This window comes from Periophthalmus magnuspinnatus, chromosome 1, assembly GCF_009829125.3.
Source record: "Periophthalmus magnuspinnatus isolate fPerMag1 chromosome 1, fPerMag1.2.pri, whole genome shotgun sequence".
Lineage (NCBI taxonomy): Eukaryota > Metazoa > Chordata > Actinopteri > Gobiiformes > Gobiidae > Periophthalmus > Periophthalmus magnuspinnatus.
In genome coordinates, this window is record NC_047126.1 from 36,009,692 (window position 1) to 36,031,591 (window position 21,900).

At 49.6% G+C, this 21,900-nt stretch overlaps 1 protein-coding gene and 1 long non-coding RNA gene across 2 annotated transcripts; both read left to right on the forward strand.

Moving 5' to 3' along the window:
* The first annotated feature begins 3,156 nt into the window (after nucleotides 1-3,156).
* LOC117370649 (uncharacterized) lies at nucleotides 3,157-5,689 on the forward strand. Its single transcript, XR_008648772.1, has 3 exons — nucleotides 3,157-3,456; nucleotides 5,399-5,513; nucleotides 5,576-5,689. It is a non-coding gene; the product is annotated as an uncharacterized LOC117370649 (long non-coding RNA).
* A 14,730-nt stretch (nucleotides 5,690-20,419) lies between these two features.
* Nucleotides 20,420-21,401, forward strand: ch25hl1.1 (cholesterol 25-hydroxylase like 1, tandem duplicate 1). Its single transcript, XM_055221827.1, has one exon. It carries the CDS (start codon nucleotides 20,589-20,591, stop codon nucleotides 21,399-21,401), a length of 813 nt encoding a protein of 270 aa, XP_055077802.1. The 5' UTR covers nucleotides 20,420-20,588.
* The last annotated feature ends 499 nt before the right edge of the window (nucleotides 21,402-21,900 follow it).

Consider the following 21,900-nt stretch of genomic DNA (forward strand, 5'->3'; position numbering starts at 1 on the left):
CTTAAACCAACAAGAGACAGATTTTAGTTGAGTTAAGTGTGTGAAGCTTACCTGCTGAGGAGCTGCGGGCGTCCCAGTGGTGGAGGGCCCTGGGCTGTGCAGTCTCTGGACCTGGAACATCAGAACACACAGGTGAATACCGATGTCTTTATAAAAGACATTTTAAAAAGAGCAAAGGGCAAATGTGACCAGGCCTACCGGAGCAGAAGAGGAGGGTCGAGAGCTGCCCCTTGCTGGAGAATCACCGCGGCGGGCACGAGTGATCCGAGGGACAGGCGCCGGAGACCTCTTCCTCTTCCTGCCGCCCTGTTGGACAGAAGATAATCAACATTAAATGTATGCTAAAAGACAGTATCTAAATGACAAACTAATTAAGGTCTTAGTTTGTCATTTAGATACTGTACTCCAAGTTTTCAAAGACATGGGCAATCGGGGTTAGTTTTCAAAAAACAAATGTAGTGCAACAGGATGCTTATTTTAATATCTGTGTGCATTGCCTATGTTTTATTTGGTTAGTGTTGTAAATGTATTGTAGTTTATAAAGTCGATTAATGTTACTGCAATCAATACTCAAATCAAACATTTTTGTTGAACATGCATAAAGGTGAGCCATTTGGCCACTTTGTGTTGATCCACTCCAAATTCAATAAAATTCGGTAAAACACAACACTTATTTTCAGTAAGCAACATTAAATAAAATACTCTGGGTTGTTGTAAGTTCACCAATTACTGAGCAGATTTAGTAGAACCTGCTACTACTGTACAACTGTACCTTGGGAGATTTTGCCTTTTAATGATATATTTACAAAGCAAATCCCTTATATTTATTAAAAACATACATATACATTGAGGATTCATTCTTTTTGTACAAATATAGTTCAAGTAACTTTAGTACCAAATCTGTGTTTTGGCCAAATATGGCCACATCAAACAATATATTTAAATGTGAACATGTTACTAAACTATATTAAACCCTGTTCAAATATATTTGATTATTATATTTTCCATTTCTATTTCTATTTTCAGTGTGTTAGCTAGTTAATGGTACTTTGTCAATGTTACTGATGCCAAGTAGAAGTAGTAAATACTGAAAGTAGCCTTATAGCTAACGTTGTTATTTATGCTAATAATCATCGCAAATGCTTTTTAAAAAGACAGATTTTCTTTACCATGCCACAGTTGAACTTGAAGGCTGGTGGTGTTCAAGTGCTGCTGAACTTGAAGGCTGATGAAGTTCAAGTGCTGTGGGAACAAAAACAAAGCTGCGTGAGGCTGCGGTGGAGCTAGTTTAGCTGCTATTAGCCGTTAGCTTAGTCTGCGGAGAACAAGTGCGTGGCTTCTCTCTCGGGGACAAGAGCGAAATGGCGAAGAATTCGAATGTTGTCCATAGCAACAACATTATGTTGTTTTTATTTGAATGTTGTGTAGCCATTGGCAACCATGGAATGGGTGGTAAGATGTGCGTGTTACCTGTTGATGCTTTCATGGGAAGAGCCATAGACATCAATCTTTCCAAATCCAATGAGCTAGACCAGTTTGGGCCAAAAACCTCTCTACTGTCCAAATCTTAGTTTTTGCTGCAGTCAGCAGTTAAAAGTATTGGAATTATCATAAACACATAATGGCTCCATCAGTGTGAATGCACATACACCACTACAGTCTATAATTTTACTGTCTAAACAACCAACCAAGGATTTTATACACTTTATGTATTGCTGTTTTTAAAACATTTCACTTGCTAATAGTGAACCTGGTTGGAGACTAAAAAGCTCAAACTCTTGTTTAACGTTCTTTTATTATATCAGTTCTGCTGATATCTTCATTATTGAATTTGCACACAAAGGGACCCGCATATGCCAGATTTGGGCAACCAATTTTGGAAACTTTGCATAGAGCCACAACACATCATTTTAGCTAAAGTATCCTTGACCTTTATAAGCAATTTTAAATATTTCACTTTTTTAGTCAAGAGCATCCTCTGCAGTAGTAACGGGTCAGAGGTACCACTGGTAGGTGCTGTTGTAGTCATTGTCTGATGTGTCACTGTCGTCTCTACACAGAGGTCGGCCCTTTTTTTTGGCTATAACTGGAGTAGTTGAGGGTGGCTTTTAACAGGGCAGAAGATTCCTGTGCACTACTCTGTCTCTTCCTTTACCATTTTCAGGACTTATCCAGTACACTAGACTATCTTGTGTTTTTCTCTCTTTCACTTTGTAGACTTAATCTTCTCAGTAGGACTGAATCTTTGCAGGACCACCTCTGGGTGTAAGGTTCTGGAGGAGGACTCTGTCACCTTACCACCAATCTACCTTTGATTTTTTTGTCTTAGTAGGTCTTTGTCAGCTATTTTTGCTGCAATGGCGTAGGCCTCCTTCTTCCAGCTTGTCATCATAGTCTACGTGGGACTCTTCGTTCTTAAGGTAAACAACAGGTCAATTGGCAAGTGTGGGCACAGCCAAAGACAAAGTAATCTGGAGTGTAGCCTGTTGTTTCACTTTTCGTCCAACAGTATGTGTGAACAACAACAGCTAGTGACTCTTTCCATCTTCTTTCTGCTTTTTTTCTAGGGTGTGGGCAGCAGGGTGTGGTTAAATATCTCCACCTGACCATTACCCTGTGGGTGGTAGGGTGTGGTGTGAGAGCCCTGGACAGTTCTTTGAGCTTGGCCATTAACCGACAGTTGCTGGTGTCTTTTGGTTCCCTAAATGATCATTGCGTGTGTGTATCAGTCTGTGTGTATCAGTGTGTGTTTGGATCAGTGCGTGTGTGTATCAGTGTGTGTTTGGATCAGTGCGTGTGTGTATCAGTGTGTGTTTGGATCAGTGCGTGTGTGTAGGGGTGTGTTTGTGTGTGTGTAGGGGTGTGTGTGTATGTGTCTGTTTGTGTGTTTGTTTGTGTGTGTGTATGTCTGTGTGGGGGGGGTGTCTGTTGGGGTGTGTGTTTGTGTGTGTGTATGTCTGTGTGTGTATGTGTCTGTTTGTGTGTTTGTTTGTGTGTGTGTTTGTGTGTGTGTATGTCTGTGTGTGTATGTGTCTCTTTGTGGGGGTGTTTGTGTGTGTGTATGTCTGTGTGTGTATGTGTCTGTTTGTGTGTGTGTATGTCTGTGTGTGTGTCTGTTTGTGTGTGTGTTTGTGTTTGTGTGTATGTCTGTGTGTCTCTGTGTGTCTGTGTGTCTGTTTGTGTGTGTATGTGTCTGTTTGTGTGTGTGTTTGTGTGTTTGTGCTCAGGTGTAAAGTGAGTGCAGAGCTCAGCCTGTCCTCTGGCGCCCCCTGTGTGGCTCAGTGTGAGAAGTGCAGCTGTGACATCAGGGCGACCTTCACCCCGTCCCTCCTCCACCCGTACAGCACCGTCCTGGGACACCTCCAGCTCCACAACACCACCGCCCTCGACCTCCTGCTCAACCGCTGCCTCTTCACTGTCGGCTGTTTGACCTGCTCCCACGACTCAGCTGTAGAGGTCAGAGCACGAGGGTCAGAGCACGAGGGGTCAGAGCACGAGGGGTCAGAGCACGAGGGTTAGAGCATGAGGGTCAGAGCACGAGGTGTCAGAGCACGAGGGTTAGAGCATGAGGGGTCAGAGCGCGAGGGGTCAGAGCGCGAGGGGTCAGAGCATGAGGGGTCAGAGCGCGAGGGGTCAAAACGCGAGGGGTCAGAGCACGAGGGTCAGAGCACGAGGGGTCAGAGCAGGAGGTGTCAGAGCACGAGGGTCAGAACACGAGGGGTCAGAGCACGAGGGGTCAGAGCAGGAGGTGTCAGAGCACGAGGGTCAGAACACGAGGGGTCAGAATACGAGGGTCAGAGCACGAGGGTTCAGAGCACGAGGGTTCAGAGCGCGAGGGGTCAGAACGCGAGGGGTCAGAGCACGAGGGGTCAGAGCACGAGGGATCAGAATATGAGGGGTCAGAGCACGAGGGGTCAGAGCACGAGGGGTCAGAGCACGGGGGGTCAGAGCACGAGGTGTCAGAATACGAGGGGTCAGAGCGCAAGGGGTCAGAACGCGAGGGGTCAGAGCACGAGGGGTCAGAACTCGAGGGTCAGAGCACGAGGGGTCAGAACACGAGGGTCAGAACGGGTCAGAGCGCGAGGTGTCAGAATACGAGGGGTCAGAACACGAGGGGTCAGAGCGCGAGGGGTCAGAGCACGAGGGTCAGAACGGGTCAGAGCACGAGGTGTCAGAGCACGAGGGTCAGAACGGGGCAGAGCACGAGGGGTCAAAACACGAGGGGTCAGAATACGAGGGGTCAGAGCACGAGGGGTCAGAACGGGTCAGAGCACGGGGGTCAGAGCACGAGGGGTCAGAGCACGAGGTGTCAGAGCATGAGGGGTCAGAGCACGAGGGTCAGAACACGAGGGGTCAGAACACGAGGGGTCAGAGCACGATGGGTCAGAACGCGAGGGGTCAGAGCGCGAGGGGTCAGAGCACGAGGGTCAGAACGGGTCAGAGCACGAGGTGTCAGAGCACGAGGGGTCAGAGCATGAGGGGTCAGAACACAAGGGGTCAGAGCACGAGGGGTCAGAATACGAGGGGTCAGAGCACGAGGGGTCAGAATGGGTCAGAGCACGAGGGGTCAGAGCACGAGGGGTCAGAACGGGTCTGAGCACGAGGGGTCAGAACACGAGGGGTCAGAACGGGTCAGAGCACGAGGGGTCAGAACACAAGGGGTCAGTAAACCGCTCAGGGTCGTTACATTGACTTTCATTTCATAGAGACTGATCCTAAACTTTAAAAGTCTCATATTCCTCTTTTCTCTGTTTTAATGTCGTTTCCTCGTCTCACACAGACCTGGAGTTGTGTTTTGTTTCATTCTCACATGTTTAACACACAAAGCTGCAGATTTAGGCTGAAAACACTCTGTTCCACCTTGTGATGTCATCATGTGGTGATACAGGAAGTGCTCCACTGTGTTTTTAAACTCCACACACCTTCATTTCTAGAATCATTTGGATCATTTCAGTCCTGGAGTTGTCTCTTATCTCGACTGAACTAAAGGTAAAAGGAGGAGGAACTTGGAAACTTCCACTTAATGACATCTCAAGGTGGAACAGAGCATTTTGAGCTTTGGAGATGTGACAGACTAATAATAAAGTGTGACTCAAACATGTGAGAATGAAACAAAACACAACTCCAGGTCTGTTTCAATGAGGACACAGTGTTAGGACATGGATTAAACCTCATATGGGTCAGTTTTGCTGTAGTTTAAACCATTTTTACTTTCGTCGGAACCTTAATATTAATCCAAACTTATTTTAATCTTTGCTGTAGCTCTAATAATCGCCTCCTCGAGGCAGGTCCTCACGTTTGTGTGTTTATATTTACAGATTTTATTCCCTCAGACTGTGACCCATTTGCTCCAAACATCTTAAACATCCACACAAATATAAACATGTGTTTCCCTCAGAATCTGTCCTACGGCCAAACCAAAGAGTTAAACTGTGAGCACTGCCACGACAAACTCAGCCTCCAGGTCCAAAGTGCACGATTCCTGCTGATTCAGCCCCGCAGCAGCAAAACAGGTGAGCGCCCCCTACATGTGAATCCTGGGACCGCAGCCTCACAGCCTCTTCTGTGTCTGCAGGTCCGAGCGACAGCACCGTCCACCTGAGAGCACCCCGAGACCCCGCCGTGCAGAAGGGCAAGCCCCTCCCCCAGAAAGGAGCCTGTAAACACTACAGACAGAGCCACCGCTGGCTCAGGTACTCACTCTAATGGGGTACTCTCTCCACTCTAACGGGGTACTCTCTCCATTCTAACGGGGTACTCGCTCCACTCTAACGGGGTACTCTCTCCACTCTAACGGGGTACTCTCTCCACTCTAACGGGGTACTCGCTCCACTCTAACGGGGTACTCTCTCCACTCTAACGGGGTACTCTCTCCATTCTAACGGGGTACTCTCTCCACTCTAACGGGGTACTCTCTCCACTCTAACGGGGTACTCTCTCCACTCTAACAGGGTACTCTCCATTCTAACGGGGGACTCTCTCCACTCTAACAGGGTACTCTCTCCACTCTAACGGGGTACTCTCTCCACTCTAACGGGGTACTCGCTCCACTCTAACGGGGTACTCTCTCCACTCTAACGGGGTACTCTCTCCATTCTAACGGGGTACTCGCTCCACTCTAACGGGGTACTCTCTCCACTCTAATGGGGTACTCGCTCCACTCTAACGGGGTACTCTCTCCAGTCTAACGGGGTACTCTCTCCACTCTAACAGGGTACTCTCTCCACTCTAACAGGGTACTCTCTTTATTCTAACGGGGTACTCTCTCCACTCTAACGGGGTACTCTCTCCACTCTAACGGGGTACTCGCTCCACTCTAACGGGGTACTCTCTCCACTCTAACGGGGTACTCTCTCCATTCTAACGGGGTACTCGCTCCACTCTAACGGGGTACTCTCTCCACTCTAATGGGGTACTCGCTCCACTCTAACGGGGTACTCTCTCCAGTCTAACGGGGTACTCTCTCCACTCTAACAGGGTACTCTCTCCATTCTAACGGGGTACTCTCTCCACTCTAACGGGGTACTCTCTCCATTCTAACGGGGTACTCGCTCCACTCTAACGGGGTACTCTCTCCACTCTAACGGGGTACTCTCTCCACTCTAACGGGGTACTCTCTCCATTCTAACGGGGTACTCTCTCCACTCTAACGGGGTACTCTCTCCACTCTAACGGGGTACTCTCTCCACTCTAACGGGGTACTCTCTGCATTCTAACGGGGTACTCTCTGCATTCTAACGGGGTACTCTCTCCACTCTAACGGGGTACTCTCTCCACTCTAACGGGGTACTCTCTGCATTCTAACGGGGTACTCTCTCCACTCTAACGGGGTACTCTCTCCACTCTAACAGGGTACTCTCTCCACTCTAACAGGGTACTCGCTCCACTCTAACGGGGTACTCTCTCCAGTCTAACGGGGTACTCTCTTCATTCTAACGGGGTACTCTCTCCACTCTAACAGGGTACTCTCTTTATTCTAACGGGGTACTCTCTCCACTCTAACGGGGTACTCTCTTTATTCTAACGGGGTACTCTCTCCATTCTAACGGGGTACTCTCTCCACTCTAACAGGGTACTCGCTCCACTCTAACGGGGTACTCTCTCCAGTCTAACGGGGTACTCTCTCCACTCTAACAGGGTACTCTCTCCATTCTAACGGGGTACTCTCTCCACTCTAACAGGGTACTCTCTTTATTCTAACGGGGTACTCTCTCCACTCTAACGGGGTACTCTCTCCATTCTAACGGGGTACTCGCTCCACTCTAACGGGGTACTCTCTCCACTCTAACGGGGTACTCTCTCCACTCTAACGGGGTACTCTCTCCATTCTAACGGGGTACTCTCTCCACTCTAACGGGGTACTCTCTCCACTCTAACGGGGTACTCTCTCCACTCTAACGGGGTACTCTCTGCATTCTAACGGGGTACTCTCTGCATTCTAACGGGGTACTCTCTCCACTCTAACGGGGTACTCTCTCCACTCTAACGGGGTACTCTCTGCATTCTAACGGGGTACTCTCTCCACTCTAACGGGGTACTCTCTCCACTCTAACAGGGTACTCTCTCCACTCTAACAGGGTACTCGCTCCACTCTAACGGGGTACTCTCTCCAGTCTAACGGGGTACTCTCTTCATTCTAACGGGGTACTCTCTCCACTCTAACAGGGTACTCTCTTTATTCTAACGGGGTACTCTCTCCACTCTAACGGGGTACTCTCTCCATTCTAACGGGGTACTCTCTCCACTCTAACGGGGTACTCTCTTTATTCTAACGGGGTACTCTCTCCACTCTAACGGGGTACTCTCTCCACTCTAACGGGGTACTCTCTCCATTCTAACGGGGTACTCTCTCCACTCTAACAGGGTACTCGCTCCACTCTAACGGGGTACTCTCTCCACTCTAACGGGGTACTCTCTCCACTCTAACGGGGTACTCGCTCCACTCTAATGGGGTACTCTCTCCAGTCTAACGGGGTACTCTCTTCATTCTAACGGGGTACTCGCTCCACTCTAACGGGGTACTCTCTCATTCTAACAGGGTACTCTCTCCACTCTAACGGGGTACTCTCTCCACTCTAACGGGGTACTCTCTCCACTCTAACGGGTACTCTCTCCACTCTAACGAGGTACTCTCTCCATTCTAACGGGGTACTCTCTCCACTCTAACGGGGTACTCTCTCCACTCTAATGGGGTACTCTCTCCATTCTAACGGGGGACTCTCTCCACTCTAACAGGGTACTCTCTCCACTCTAACGGGGTACTCTCTCCACTCTAACGGGGTACTCTCTCCACTCTAACAGGGTACTCACTCCAGTCTAACGGGGTGCTCTCTTCATTCTAACGGGGTACTCGCTCCACTCTAACGGGGTACTCTCTCATTCTAACAGGGTACTCTCTCCACTCTAACAGGGTACTCTCTCCACTCTAACGCGGTACTCTCTCCACTCTAACAGGGTACTCTCTCCAGTCTAACGGGGTACTCTCTCCACTCTAACGGGGTACTCTCTCCACTCTAACAGGGTACTCTCCATTCTAACAGGGGACTCTCTCCACTCTAACGGGGTACTCGCTCCACTCTAACGGGGTACTCGCTCCACTCTAACGGGGTACTCGCTCCACTCTAACGGGGTACTCTCTCCACTCTAATGGGGTACTCGCTCCACTCTAACGGGGTACTCGCTCCACTCTAACGGGGTACTCTCTCCACTCTAACAGGGTACTCTCTCCATTCTAACGGGGTACTCTCTCCACTCTTACAGGGTACTCTCTTTATTCTAACGGGGTACTCTCTCCACTCTAACGGGGTACTCTCTCCACTCTAACGGGGTACTCTCTCCACTCTAACGGGGTACTCTCTGCATTCTAACGGGGTACTCTCTGCATTCTAACGGGGTACTCTCTCCACTCTAACGGGGTACTCTCTCCACTCTAACGGGGTACTCTCTGCATTCTAACGGGGTACTCTCTCCACTCTAACAGGGTACTCTCTCCACTCTAACAGGGTACTCGCTCCACTCTAATGGGGTACTCTCTCCAGTCTAACGGGGTACTCTCTTCATTCTAACGGGGTACTCTCTCCACTCTAACGGGGTACTCTCTCCATTCTAACGGGGTACTCTCCACTCTAACAGGGTACTCTCTTTATTCTAACGGGGTACTCTCTCCACTCTAACGGGGTACTCTCTCCACTCTAACGGGGTACTCTCTCCACTCTAACGGGGTACTCTCTCCATTCTAACGGGGTACTCTCTCCACTCTAACAGGGTACTCGCTCCACTCTAATGGGGTACTCTCTCCACTCTAACGGGGTACTCTCTCCACTCTAACAGGGTACTCGCTCCACTCTAATGGGGTACTCTCTCCAGTCTAACGGGGTACTCTCTTCATTCTAACGGGGTACTCGCTCCACTCTAACGGGGTACTCTCTCATTCTAACAGGGTACTCTCTCCACTCTAACGGGGTACTCTCTCCACTCTAACAGGGTACTCTCTCCACTCTAACGGGGTACTCTCTCCACTCTAACAGGGTACTCGCTCCACTCTAATGGGGTACTCTCTCCAGTCTAACGGGGTACTCTCTTCATTCTAACGGGGTACTCGCTCCACTCTAACGGGGTACTCTCTCATTCTAACAGGGTACTCTCTCCACTCTAACGGGGTACTCTCTCCACTCTAACAGGGTACTCTCTCCACTCTAACGGGGTACTCTCTCCACTCTAACGCGGTACTCTCTCCACTCTAACAGGGTACTCTCTCCAGTCTAACGGGGTACTCTCTCCACTCTAACGGGGTACTCTCTCCACTCTAACGGGGTACTCTCTCCACTCTAACGGGGTACTCGCTCCACTCTAACGGGGTACTCTCTCCACTCTAATGGGGTACTCGCTCCACTCTAACGGGGTACTCGCTCCACTCTAACGGGGTACTCTCTCCACTCTAACAGGGTACTCTCTCCATTCTAACGGGGTACTCTCTCCACTCTAACAGGGTACTCTCTTTATTCTAACGGGGTACTCTCTCCACTCTAACGGGGTACTCTCTTTATTCTAACGGGGTACTCTCTCCACTCTAACGGGGTACTCTCTCCACTCTAACGGGGTACTCTCTCCACTCTAACAGGGTACTCGCTCCACTCTAATGGGGTACTCTCTCCAGTCTAACGGGGTACTCTCTTCATTCTAACGGGGTACTCTCTCCACTCTAACAGGGTACTCTCTCCACTCTAACGGGGTACTCTCTCCACTCTAATGGGGTACTCTCTCCATTCTAACGGGGTACTCTCTCCACTCTAACAGGGTACTCTCTTTATTCTAACGGGGTACTCTCTCCACTCTAACGGGGTACTCTCTCCACTCTAACGGGGTACTCTCTCCATTCTAACGGGGTACTCTCTCCACTCTAACGGGGTACTCGCTCCACTCTAACGGGGTACTCTCTCCACTCTAACAGGGTACTCTCTCCACTCTAACAGGGTACTCTCTTTATTCTAACGGGGTACTCTCTCCACTCTAACGGGGTACTCTCTCCACTCTAACGGGGTACTCTCTCCACTCTAACGGGGTACTCGCTCCACTCTAATGGGGTACTCTCTCCACTCTAACGGGGTACTCTCTCCACTCTAACAGGGTACTCGCTCCACTCTAATGGGGTACTCTCTCCAGTCTAACGGGGTACTCTCTTCATTCTAACGGGGTACTCGCTCCACTCTAACGGGGTACTCTCTCCACTCTAATGGGGTACTCTCTCCATTCTAACGGGGGACTCTCTCCACTCTAACAGGGTACTCTCTCCACTCTAACGGGGTACTCTCTCCACTCTAACGGGGTACTCTCTCCACTCTAACAGGGTACTCACTCCAGTCTAACGGGGTGCTCTCTTCATTCTAACGGGGTACTCGCTCCACTCTAACGGGGTACTCTCTCATTCTAACAGGGTACTCTCTCCACTCTAACAGGGTACTCTCTCCACTCTAACGCGGTACTCTCTCCACTCTAACAGGGTACTCTCTCCAGTCTAACGGGGTACTCTCTCCACTCTAACGGGGTACTCTCTCCACTCTAACAGGGTACTCTCTCCATTCTAACAGGGGACTCTCTCCACTCTAACGGGGTACTCGCTCCACTCTAACGGGGTACTCGCTCCACTCTAACGGGGTACTCCGCTCCACTCTAACGGGGTACTCTCTCCACTCTAATGGGGTACTCGCTCCACTCTAACGGGGTACTCGCTCCACTCTAACGGGGTACTCTCTCCACTCTAACAGGGTACTCTCTCCATTCTAACGGGGTACTCTCTCCACTCTTACAGGGTACTCTCTTATTCTAACGGGGTACTCTCTCCACTCTAACGGGGTACTCTCTCCACTCTAACGGGGTACTCTCTCCACTCTAACGGGGTACTCTCTGCATTCTAACGGGGTACTCTCTGCATTCTAACGGGGTACTCTCTCCACTCTAACGGGGTACTCTCTCCACTCTAACGGGGTACTCTCTGCATTCTAACGGGGTACTCTCTCCACTCTAACAGGGTACTCTCTCCACTCTAACAGGGTACTCGCTCCACTCTAATGGGGTACTCTCTCCAGTCTAACGGGGTACTCTCTTCATTCTAACGGGGTACTCTCTCCACTCTAACGGGGTACTCTCTCCATTCTAACGGGGTACTCTCCACTCTAACAGGGTACTCTCTTTATTCTAACGGGGTACTCTCTCCACTCTAACGGGGTACTCTCTCCACTCTAACGGGGTACTCTCTCCACTCTAACGGGGTACTCTCTCCACTCTAACGGGGTACTCTCTCCACTCTAACAGGGTACTCGCTCCACTCTAATGGGGTACTCTCTCCACTCTAACGGGGTACTCTCTCCACTCTAACAGGGTACTCGCTCCACTCTAATGGGGTACTCTCTCCAGTCTAACGGGGTACTCTCTTCATTCTAACGGGGTACTCTCTCACACTCTAACGGGGTACTCTCTCATTCTAACAGGGTACTCTCTCCACTCTAACGGGGTACTCTCTCCACTCTAACAGGGTACTCTCTCCACTCTAACGGGGTACTCTCTCCACTCTAACAGGGTACTCGCTCCACTCTAATGGGGTACTCTCTCCAGTCTAACGGGGTACTCTCTTCATTCTAACGGGGTACTCGCTCCACTCTAACGGGGTACTCTCTCATTCTAACAGGGTACTCTCTCCACTCTAACGGGGTACTCTCTCCACTCTAACAGGGTACTCTCTCCACTCTAACGGGGTACTCTCTCCACTCTAACGCGGTACTCTCTCCACTCTAACAGGGTACTCTCTCCAGTCTAACGGGGTACTCTCTCCACTCTAACGGGGTACTCTCTCCACTCTAACGGGGTACTCTCTCCACTCTAACGGGGTACTCGCTCCACTCTAAAGGGGTACTCTCTCCACTCTAATGGGGTACTCTCTCCACTCTAACGGGGTACTCTCTCCACTCTAACGGGGTACTCTCTCCACTCTAACAGGGTACTCTCTCCATTCTAACGGGGTACTCTCTCCACTCTAACAGGGTACTCTCTTTATTCTAACGGGGTACTCTCTCCACTCTAACGGGGTACTCTCTCCACTCTAACGGGGTACTCTCTCCATTCTAACGGGGTACTCTCTCCACTCTTACAGGGTACTCTCTTTATTCTAACGGGGTACTCTCTCCACTCTAACGGGGTACTCTCTCCACTCTAACGGGGTACTCTCTCCATTCTAACGGGGTACTCTCCACTCTAACAGGGTACTCTCTTTATTCTAACGGGGTACTCTCTCCACTCTAACGGGGTACTCTCTCCACTCTAACGGGGTACTCTCTCCACTCTAACGGGGTACTCTCTCCATTCTAACGGGGTACTCTCTCCACTCTAATGGGGTACTCTCTCCACTCTAACGGGGTACTCTCTCCACTCTAACAGGGTACTCGCTCCACTCTAATGGGGTACTCTCTCCAGTCTAACGGGGTACTCTCTTCATTCTAACGGGGTACTCGCTCCACTCTAACGGGGTACTCTCTCATTCTAACCGGGTACTCTCTCCACTCTAACGGGGTACTCTCTCCACTCTAACGGGGTACTCTCTCCACTCTAATGGGGTACTCTCTCCATTCTAACGGGGGACTCTCTCCACTCTAACAGGGTACTCTCTCCACTCTAACGGGGTACTCTCTCCACTCTAACAGGGTACTCGCTCCAGTCTAACGGGGTGCTCTCTTCATTCTAACGGGGTACTCGCTCCACTCTAACGGGGTACTCTCTCATTCTAACAGGGTACTCTCTCCACTCTAACAGGGTACTCTCTCCACTCTAACGCGGTACTCTCTCCACTCTAACAGGGTACTCTCTCCAGTCTAACGGGGTACTCTCTCCACTCTAACGGGGTACTCTCTCCACTCTAACGGGGTACTCTCTCCACTCTAACGGGGTACTCTCTCCACTCTAACAGGGTACTCTCCATTCTAACAGGGGACTCTCTCCACTCTAACAGGGTACTCTCTCCACTCTAACGGGGTACTCTCTCCACTCTAACGGGGTACTCGCTCCACTCTAACGGGGTACTCTCTCCACTCTAACGGGGTACTCGCTCCACTCTAACGGGGTACTCGCTCCACTCTAACGGGGTACTCTCTCCACTCTAACAGGGTACTCTCTCCATTCTAACAGGGTACTCTCTCCACTCTAACAGGGTACTCTCTTTATTCTAACGGGGTACTCTCTCCACTCTAACGGGGTACTCTCTCCACTCTAACGGGGTACTCTCTGCATTCTAACGGGGTACTCTCTCCACTCTAACGGGGTACTCTCTCCACTCTAACGGGGTACTCTCTGCATTCTAACGGGGTACTCTCTCCACTCTAACAGGGTACTCTCTCCACTCTAACGGGGTACTCTCTCCACTCTAACGGGGTACTCTCTCCATTCTAACGGGGTACTCTCTCCACTCTAACAGGGTACTCTCTTTATTCTAACGGGGTACTCTCTCCACTCTAACGGGGTACTCTCTCCACTCTAACGGGGTACTCTCTCCATTCTAACGGGGTACTCTCTCCACTCTAACAGGGTACTCGCTCCACTCTAATGGGGTACTCTCTGCAGTCTAACGGGGTACTCTCTTCATTCTAACGGGGTACTCGCTCCACTCTAACGGGGTACTCTCTCATTCTAACAGGGTACTCTCTCCACTCTAACGGGGTACTCTCTCCACTCTAACGGGGTACTCTCTCCACTCTAACAGGGTACTCGCTCCAGTCTAACGGGGTGCTCTCTTCATTCTAACGGGGTACTCGCTCCACTCTAACGGGGTACTCTCTCATTCTAACAGGGTACTCTCTCCACTCTAACAGGGTACTCTCTCCACTCTAACGCGGTACTCTCTCCACTCTAACAGGGTACTCTCTCCAGTCTAACGGGGTACTCTCTCCACTCTAACAGGGTACTCTCTCCACTCTAACGGGGTACTCTCTCCACTCTAACGGGGTACTCTCTCATTCTAACAGGGCACTCTCTCCACTCTAACGGGGTACTCTCTTTATTCTAACGGGGTACTCTCTCCACTCTAACGGGGTACTCTCTCCACTCTAACGGGGTACTCTCTCATTCTAACAGGGCACTCTCTCCACTCTAACGGGGTACTCTCTTTATTCTAACGGGGTACTCTCTTCATTCTAACGGGGTACTCGCTCCACTCTAACGGGGTACTCTCTCATTCTAACAGGGTACTCTCTCCACTCTAACGCGGTACTCTCTCCACTCTAACAGGGTACTCTCTCCAGTCTAACGGGGTACTCTCTCCACTCTAACAGGGTACTCTCTCCACTCTAACGGGGTACTCTCTCCACTCTAACGGGGTACTCTCTCATTCTAACAGGGCACTCTCTCCACTCTAACGGGGTACTCTCTTTATTCTAACGGGGTACTCTCTCCACTCTAACGGGGTACTCTCTCCACTCTAACGGGGTACTCTCTCATTCTAACAGGGCACTCTCTCCACTCTAACGGGGTACTCTCTTTATTCTAACGGGGTACTCTCTCCACTCTAACGGGGTACTCTCTCATTCTAACAGGGCACTCTCTCCACTCTAACGGGGTACTCTCTTTATTCTAACGGGGTACTCTCTCCACTCTAACGGGGTACTCTCTCCACTCTAACGGGGTACTCTCTGCATTCTAACGGGGTACTCTCTCCACTCTAACGGGGTACTCTCTCCACTCTAACGGGGTACTCTCTGCATTCTAACGGGGTACTCTCTCCACTCTAACGGGGTACTCTCTCCACTCTAACGGGGTACTCTCTCCACTCTAACGGGGTACTCTCTCCACTCTAACAGGGTACTCGCTCCACTCTAATGGGGTACTCTCTCCAGTCTAACGGGGTACTCTCTTCATTCTAACGGGGTACTCTCTCCACTCTAACAGGGTACTCTCTCCACTCTAACGGGGTACTCTCTCCACTCTAACGGGGTACTCTCTCCATTCTAACGGGGTACTCTCTCCACTCTAACAGGGTACTCTCTTTATTCTAACGGGGTAATCTCTCCACTCTAACGGGGTACTCTCTCCACTCTAACGGGGTACTCTCTCCATTCTAACGGGGTACTCTCTCCACTCTAACAGGGTACTCGCTCCACTCTAATGGGGTACTCTCTCCACTCTAACGGGGTACTCTCTCCACTCTAACAGGGTACTCGCTCCACTCTAATGGGGTACTCTCTCCAGTCTAACGGGGTACTCTCTTCATTCTAACGGGGTACTCGCTCCACTCTAACGGGGTACTCTCTCATTCTAACAGGGTACTCTCTCCACTCTAACGGGGTACTCTCTCCACTCTAACAGGGTACTCTCTCCACTCTAACGGGGTACTCTCTCCATTCTAACGGGGTACTCTCTCCACTCTAACGGGGTACTCTCTCCACTCTAACGGGGTACTCTCTCCATTCTAACGGGGGACTCTCTCCACTCTATCAGGGTACTCTCTCCACTCTAACGGGGTACTCTCTCCACTCTAACGGGGTACTCTCTCCACTCTAACAGGGTACTCGCTCCAGTCTAACGGGGTGCTCTCTTCATTCTAACGGGGTACTCGCTCCACTCTAACGGGGTACTCTCTCATTCTAACAGGGTACTCTCTCCACTCTAACAGGGTACTCTCTCCACTCTAACGCGGTACTCTCTCCACTCTAACAGGGTACTCTCTCCAGTCTAACGGGGTACTCTCTCCACTCTAACAGGGTACTCTCTCCACTCTAACGGGGTACTCTCTCCACTCTAACGGGGTACTCTCTCATTCTAACAGGGCACTCTCTCCACTCTAACGGGGTACTCTCTTTATTCTAACGGGGTACTCTCTCCACTCTAACGGGGTACTCTCTCCACTCTAACGGGGTACTCTCTCATTCTAACAGGGCACTCTCTCCACTCTAACGGGGTACTCTCTTTATTCTAACGGGGTACTCTCTCCACTCTAACGGGGTACTCTCTCATTCTAACAGGGCACTCTCTCCACTCTAACGGGGTACTCTCTTTATTCTAACGGGGTACTCTCTCCACTCTAACGGGGTACTCTCTAAGGGCCTCTGCAGTGTATTCCAGTGGTTCTTAACCTGGTTCGATCGAACCCTCGGGGTTCGGTGAGTCAGTCCCGGGGGTTCAGACTCATATGATTCGTGGACTGTGAGCGTCTCCAGACTCCGGCCGTGTCCTAATTCGACAAATGCACCTTTCCTGCGCCGAACACTGCTCCCTCCAAGCTGCGCGCGTGCGCACTGCTGACACGGTCTCCGCGCACAGAAAATCTGTGCTGCGCACAAAAAAAATCAAACCGGAGTTGAAAATAAAATAAACACACAACAATTCATTCTGCGCTATTTTTCAGTGTGAGTCAGTGAGTGTGACCGGGACGAGCTGCTCCAGACAATTATGTGAGTCACAGACGGATTTGTGCAGATTATCGACGCCATTGACAGGCTCCTCATGTCCCGCTCCCAGAGTTTTAGCCGATGTGGCCGATGTGGAGTGAAAACTCACTGATGATTCTAAGTGTTTAACTCCTTAATGTTCCGACAGCCCGCCCTCGGGCAAAGATCTGCGAGTAAAATTACGCGCGCGTAATTGCTTAATTTTACGCACTGTTTTGCAACAGTTTTGTGTTTTAAACATGACGAAACGGACAAAACAAAGGACGTACGCGACCGAGGACACTGTGGATGTTTGTACAAGTTAAACTAGAGGCATCTGGACCTGGAGCGGTTCATGGAACCGAGTGAAGATCATGATGGACTCAGGAGCAGAGGACCTGATGTGCTGATGGACTGGATGCTGTTCCTGATCGGTAAACGTGGTTTATTCTGCTATTGACTTAATTGTGGATCAAATGTGTATTATGTGTAATCATTAGCATTAGATAATGCCAATCTGCGCCCCCCCCCCTCCAACTACCAATCATTCACTCACACACCACTTTGGTGAAGTGTCTTGCCTAAGGACACAATGACAAAACTAAAGACACAATGACAGAAGTTGGTCCGAGCGGGACTCGATCCTCCAACCTCTGTCACAGAATGACTCACACTGTCACATGTACAGTGTATTTTTAGTTTCCAGTGTGTGATTGTTCACACAATAGCAGTGTGTGGTTTGTAAATATATATTTATTTTGACCTATACCACTTGTTTTGAATATATTTTATTTACAAAAACACATTTTATATTGTGTTTTGATATGATATATAAATGTACAGTAATAGAGCAGCTGTGCAGATACAGATTTCTCTCTGTGTATTGGTCATTGATACTGTCACTTTGAACGGCATAAAAACATAAAATGACATAAAAACGAAGAAAAGGAACAGACTTTGCTGTGAAAATGACATGAGTGGCCAAGAGGAAGCCACGCATTTCTGACCTGGTCTCTCAAAGGAAACAGCAGAAGTCACTGATTTGCAGTAAATATTCATTATTATTGTGGCCTGGTGGAAATGAGGTGATGGGTGTGTGTTAAAATGTTAAAAATAATAAATAGCATAAATACAATAAGTTCATTATTGGAATACATAATACAATACAAAATTAAAATAATTTCAGTGTGATAGTGTTAAAAAAGGTCATGTCTTTGTGAAAAGGTGTGTGTGTAATGTGTTGTGAGTTCATACATTGTGTTGGTTTTATTCTTTGAACACAGTGATGTTAATGCACGGTTTATTTTGTGCACCAGTAAAACAAACATATGGCTTGAATTTAAAAAAAATTATATTTTATTTTTCAATAAAGAAGGGTTCAGTGAATGTGCATATGGAACCGGTGGGGTTCAGTACCTCCAACAAGGTTAAGAACCACTGCTGTATTCATACTTTGAGGTGACATCATCCTCACCTCTTCCCCTCCTCCCTCGCTTCTCTCCGCCCGCCTGAAGTTTTACCTTAAAGTAGAATTACACCTGATCTTAACAGAACACTTTTAATATCGTTTGCGTTGAGTTTTGTCGACTGCAGCTCAAGTTCAACATGTGAAATAAAAAGCACCGAGCCCATGACACAGGGAGGCGTCCAGCTGTTTTTGTTTTTTTAAAGCACATTTTTAAGCCTCGCTATCCACGTTTTTCCCATAACAGGTTTTCAGATTTGTACTAATTAGTATTTAATTTGATGGGAAAGTAAATGTGGAAATATCAGTTTTACTCGGGTCGAGGTTTGTGAAGAAAACGTGAGAAAAAAGTCCAGTTTGTTTCTGTAACAGTTTATTTTGATAAATATAGATGGATTATTAAAGCCACAGACTCAGACACATGTCCAGTGCACATTATCACAACATTCAACAAAACAGGACAGTGTGTGTGTGGGGGTGTGTGGGTGTGTGTGTGGGGGGGTGTTTGTGTGTGTGTGTTTGTGTAAATTAGAAGAGCAAATGACGTTAGTTATGAAATCACCGTCACATCTTTTGTACGTGTCCAACCAGGAAGTAAAAAGAGATTTTTATGGAATCATGTTAACTGTGCTTGAAAGAGCAATCTGACCTTTAACCCTGAGCTGTGTGTGAGTGTGTGTCACGGTGTGTGTGTGTGAGGGGGTGTGTGTGTGAGTGTGTGATGCTGTGTGTCTCATATTTGTGTGTTTTTCAGAGTTTTTGTAATGCAAAGCCGTGTGTGTGAGTGTGTGAGTGTGTTTGTGTGTCTCATATTTGTGTGTTTTTTCAGAGTTATTGTAATGCAAAGCCGTGTGTGTGAGTGTGAGTGTGTGAGTGTGTTTGTGTGTCTCATATTTGTGTGTTTTTCAGAGTTTTTGTAATGCAAAGCCGTGTGTGTGAGTGTGAGTGTGTGAGTGTGTTTGTGTGTCTCATATTTGTGTGTTTTTCAGAGTTTTTGTAATGCAAAGCCGTGTGTGAGCTGTGGGAGCCTGATGACCAGAGACTCTTACAGTCGTCACTGGGAGGGAGGTCAGGGCTGTCGCAACAATGTGCAGGTAAAAACGCACACCTCACAACGCACTCACACAACACAAACGTCCTGACAAGAATTATTTCTGTTTTTAGAAATGATCGTCAAACATACACCAATAGTAACAAGACGATCTCACGGAAAGCAGCGAGTGAGAAGAAATAATGAGTCACACGTCACACGTCATTCAATCAAACACAAGTGACCAGTGTTTACATGATTATTCTCAAATACTTAAACCAAACCAACTTTATCACACTTGGATCATGGGACTTTATCAATTCAGATTCACATGAACCTGATTCAGATGTGGAGTTTTATTTGGAACAGAGACATTTAAATCTGATGAAGCTTCTTAAAATCTCAGTTTTTATCATGAATTTGAAGAATCCTGTTTTCTGACGTCTCCAAAATGATCAAAAGTCATAGATATTTCATTAAAATGAGTCTTTGACATGAAGCATTTTCTGATCATCATCATCCGCTTTTTATGAAAAATAAAAGTTTCAAAATTTTCCCCTGAGGTTTTTGTGTTTCTGTGGTGTCACTTTTACTCAGCTCTTTGTAGTTTCACTTAATCTACTTTAAGAATTAGCCACTAAACACTGAACATGAGCTCAGCACAGGCCAGACTCTGTGAGGCAGCAGCCCGTGTCCAGCCTGTGTCCAGTGTCCAGCCTGTGTCCAGTGTCCAGACTGTGTCCAGACTGTGTCCAGTGTCCAGCCCGTGTCCAGCCTGTGTCCAGTGTCCAGCCTGTGTCCAGACTGTGTCCAGACTGTGTCCAGCCCGTGTCCAGCCCGTGTCCAGCCCGTGTCCAGCCTGTGTCCAGCCTGTGTCCAGTGTCCAGCCCGTGTCCAGCCTGTGTCCAGCCTGTGTCCAGCCTGTGTCTAGTGTCCAGCCCGTGTCCAGTGTCCAGCCCGTGTCCAGCCTGTGTCCAGCCCGTGTCCAGTGTCCAGCCTGTGTCCAGTGTCCAGCCCGTGTCCAGCCTGTGTCCAGTGTCCAGCCTGTGTCCAGTGTCCAGCCCGTGTCCAGCCTGTGTCCAGCCCGTGTCCAGTGTCCAGCCTGTGTCCAGTGTCCAGCCCGTGTCCAGCCTGTGTCCAGTGTCCAGCCTGTGTCCAGTGTCCAGCCCGTGTCCAGCCCGTGTCCAGCATGTTAAACAGCAGCAGCCCGTGGCGCGGTCAGTCCTCACAGACCCCGCTCCAGCAGCTCTGGGACCACCTCCTGCTCCACCACCGGCCGCTCGTCTCTTCTCCGTTCTTCCCTCTGCTCTTGGCGTTCTCCAGTTACGTTTTCTTCAGCGTTCCGTTTGCGGTGATGGACGTCGTGGGGGACAGGCTGCCTTATTTCTACCAGTTCAAGATCCAGCCGAGCAGAAAGCCCACGTTAAAGATGATGTGTAAGAGCTTCATGACGGCGCTGTTTAACCATGTGTTTTTTGTTTTGCCGGCCGTGGTCGTCGGAGCTTTCGTCCTCCCGTCGCCCGTGCTGCCTCAGGACGCCCCGACGCTCTATGACGTGTGCGTGGACGGACTCGCCTCTCTCCTCCTCTTTGACACGCAGTATTATCTTTGGCATTTCATACACCACAAGAACCCACAGCTGTACAAATGGATCCACGCCGTTCACCACGAGTACATGTCTCCTTTCTCCTGGTCAACAGAACAGCTCAGCGTCCCCGAGCTCATGACCGTAGGATTCTGGAGTAACCTGGACCCGATAGTGCTGCGCTGCCACCCGCTGACCACATGGGCCGTGACCGTGGTCAGTATCTGGATGAGCGTGGAGGATCACATCGGCTACGACCTGCCCTGGAGCCTCAGTCGCCTGGTGCCCTGTGGACTTCTGGGAGGAGCAGCGGCTCACGACCTGCACCACCAAAAACCAAACAGGAACTACGCCCCGTTCTTCAGCCACTGGGACAGACTGTTTGGGACTGAGGAGAAGCTCACGAGGAAAGAGTGAGAGGGAGGACGAGTGAGAGGGAGGACGAGTGAGAGGGGGGACGAGTGAGACAGGGGACGAGTGAGAGGGGGGACGAGTGAGAGGGAGGACGAGTGAGAGGGGACGAGTGAGACGGAGGACGAGTGAGACGGAGGACGAGTGAGACGGAGGACGAGTGAGGAGGGGGACGAGTGAGAGGGGGGACGAGTGAGAGGGGGGACGAGTGAGAGGGAGGACGAGTGAGAGGGAGGACGAGTGAGAGGGAGGACGAGTGAGAGGGGACGAGTGAGGAGGGGGACGAGTGAGACGGAGGACGAGTGAGAGTGGGGACGAGTGAGAGGGAGGACGAGTGAGAGGGGGGACGAGTGAGAGGGAGGACGAGTGAGACGGAGGACGAGTGAGAGGGAGGACGAGTGAGAGGGAGGACGAGTGAGAGGGGGGACGAATGAGACGGAGGACGAGTGAGACGGAGGACGAGTGAGACGGAGGACGAGTGAGACGGAGGACGAGTGAGACGGAG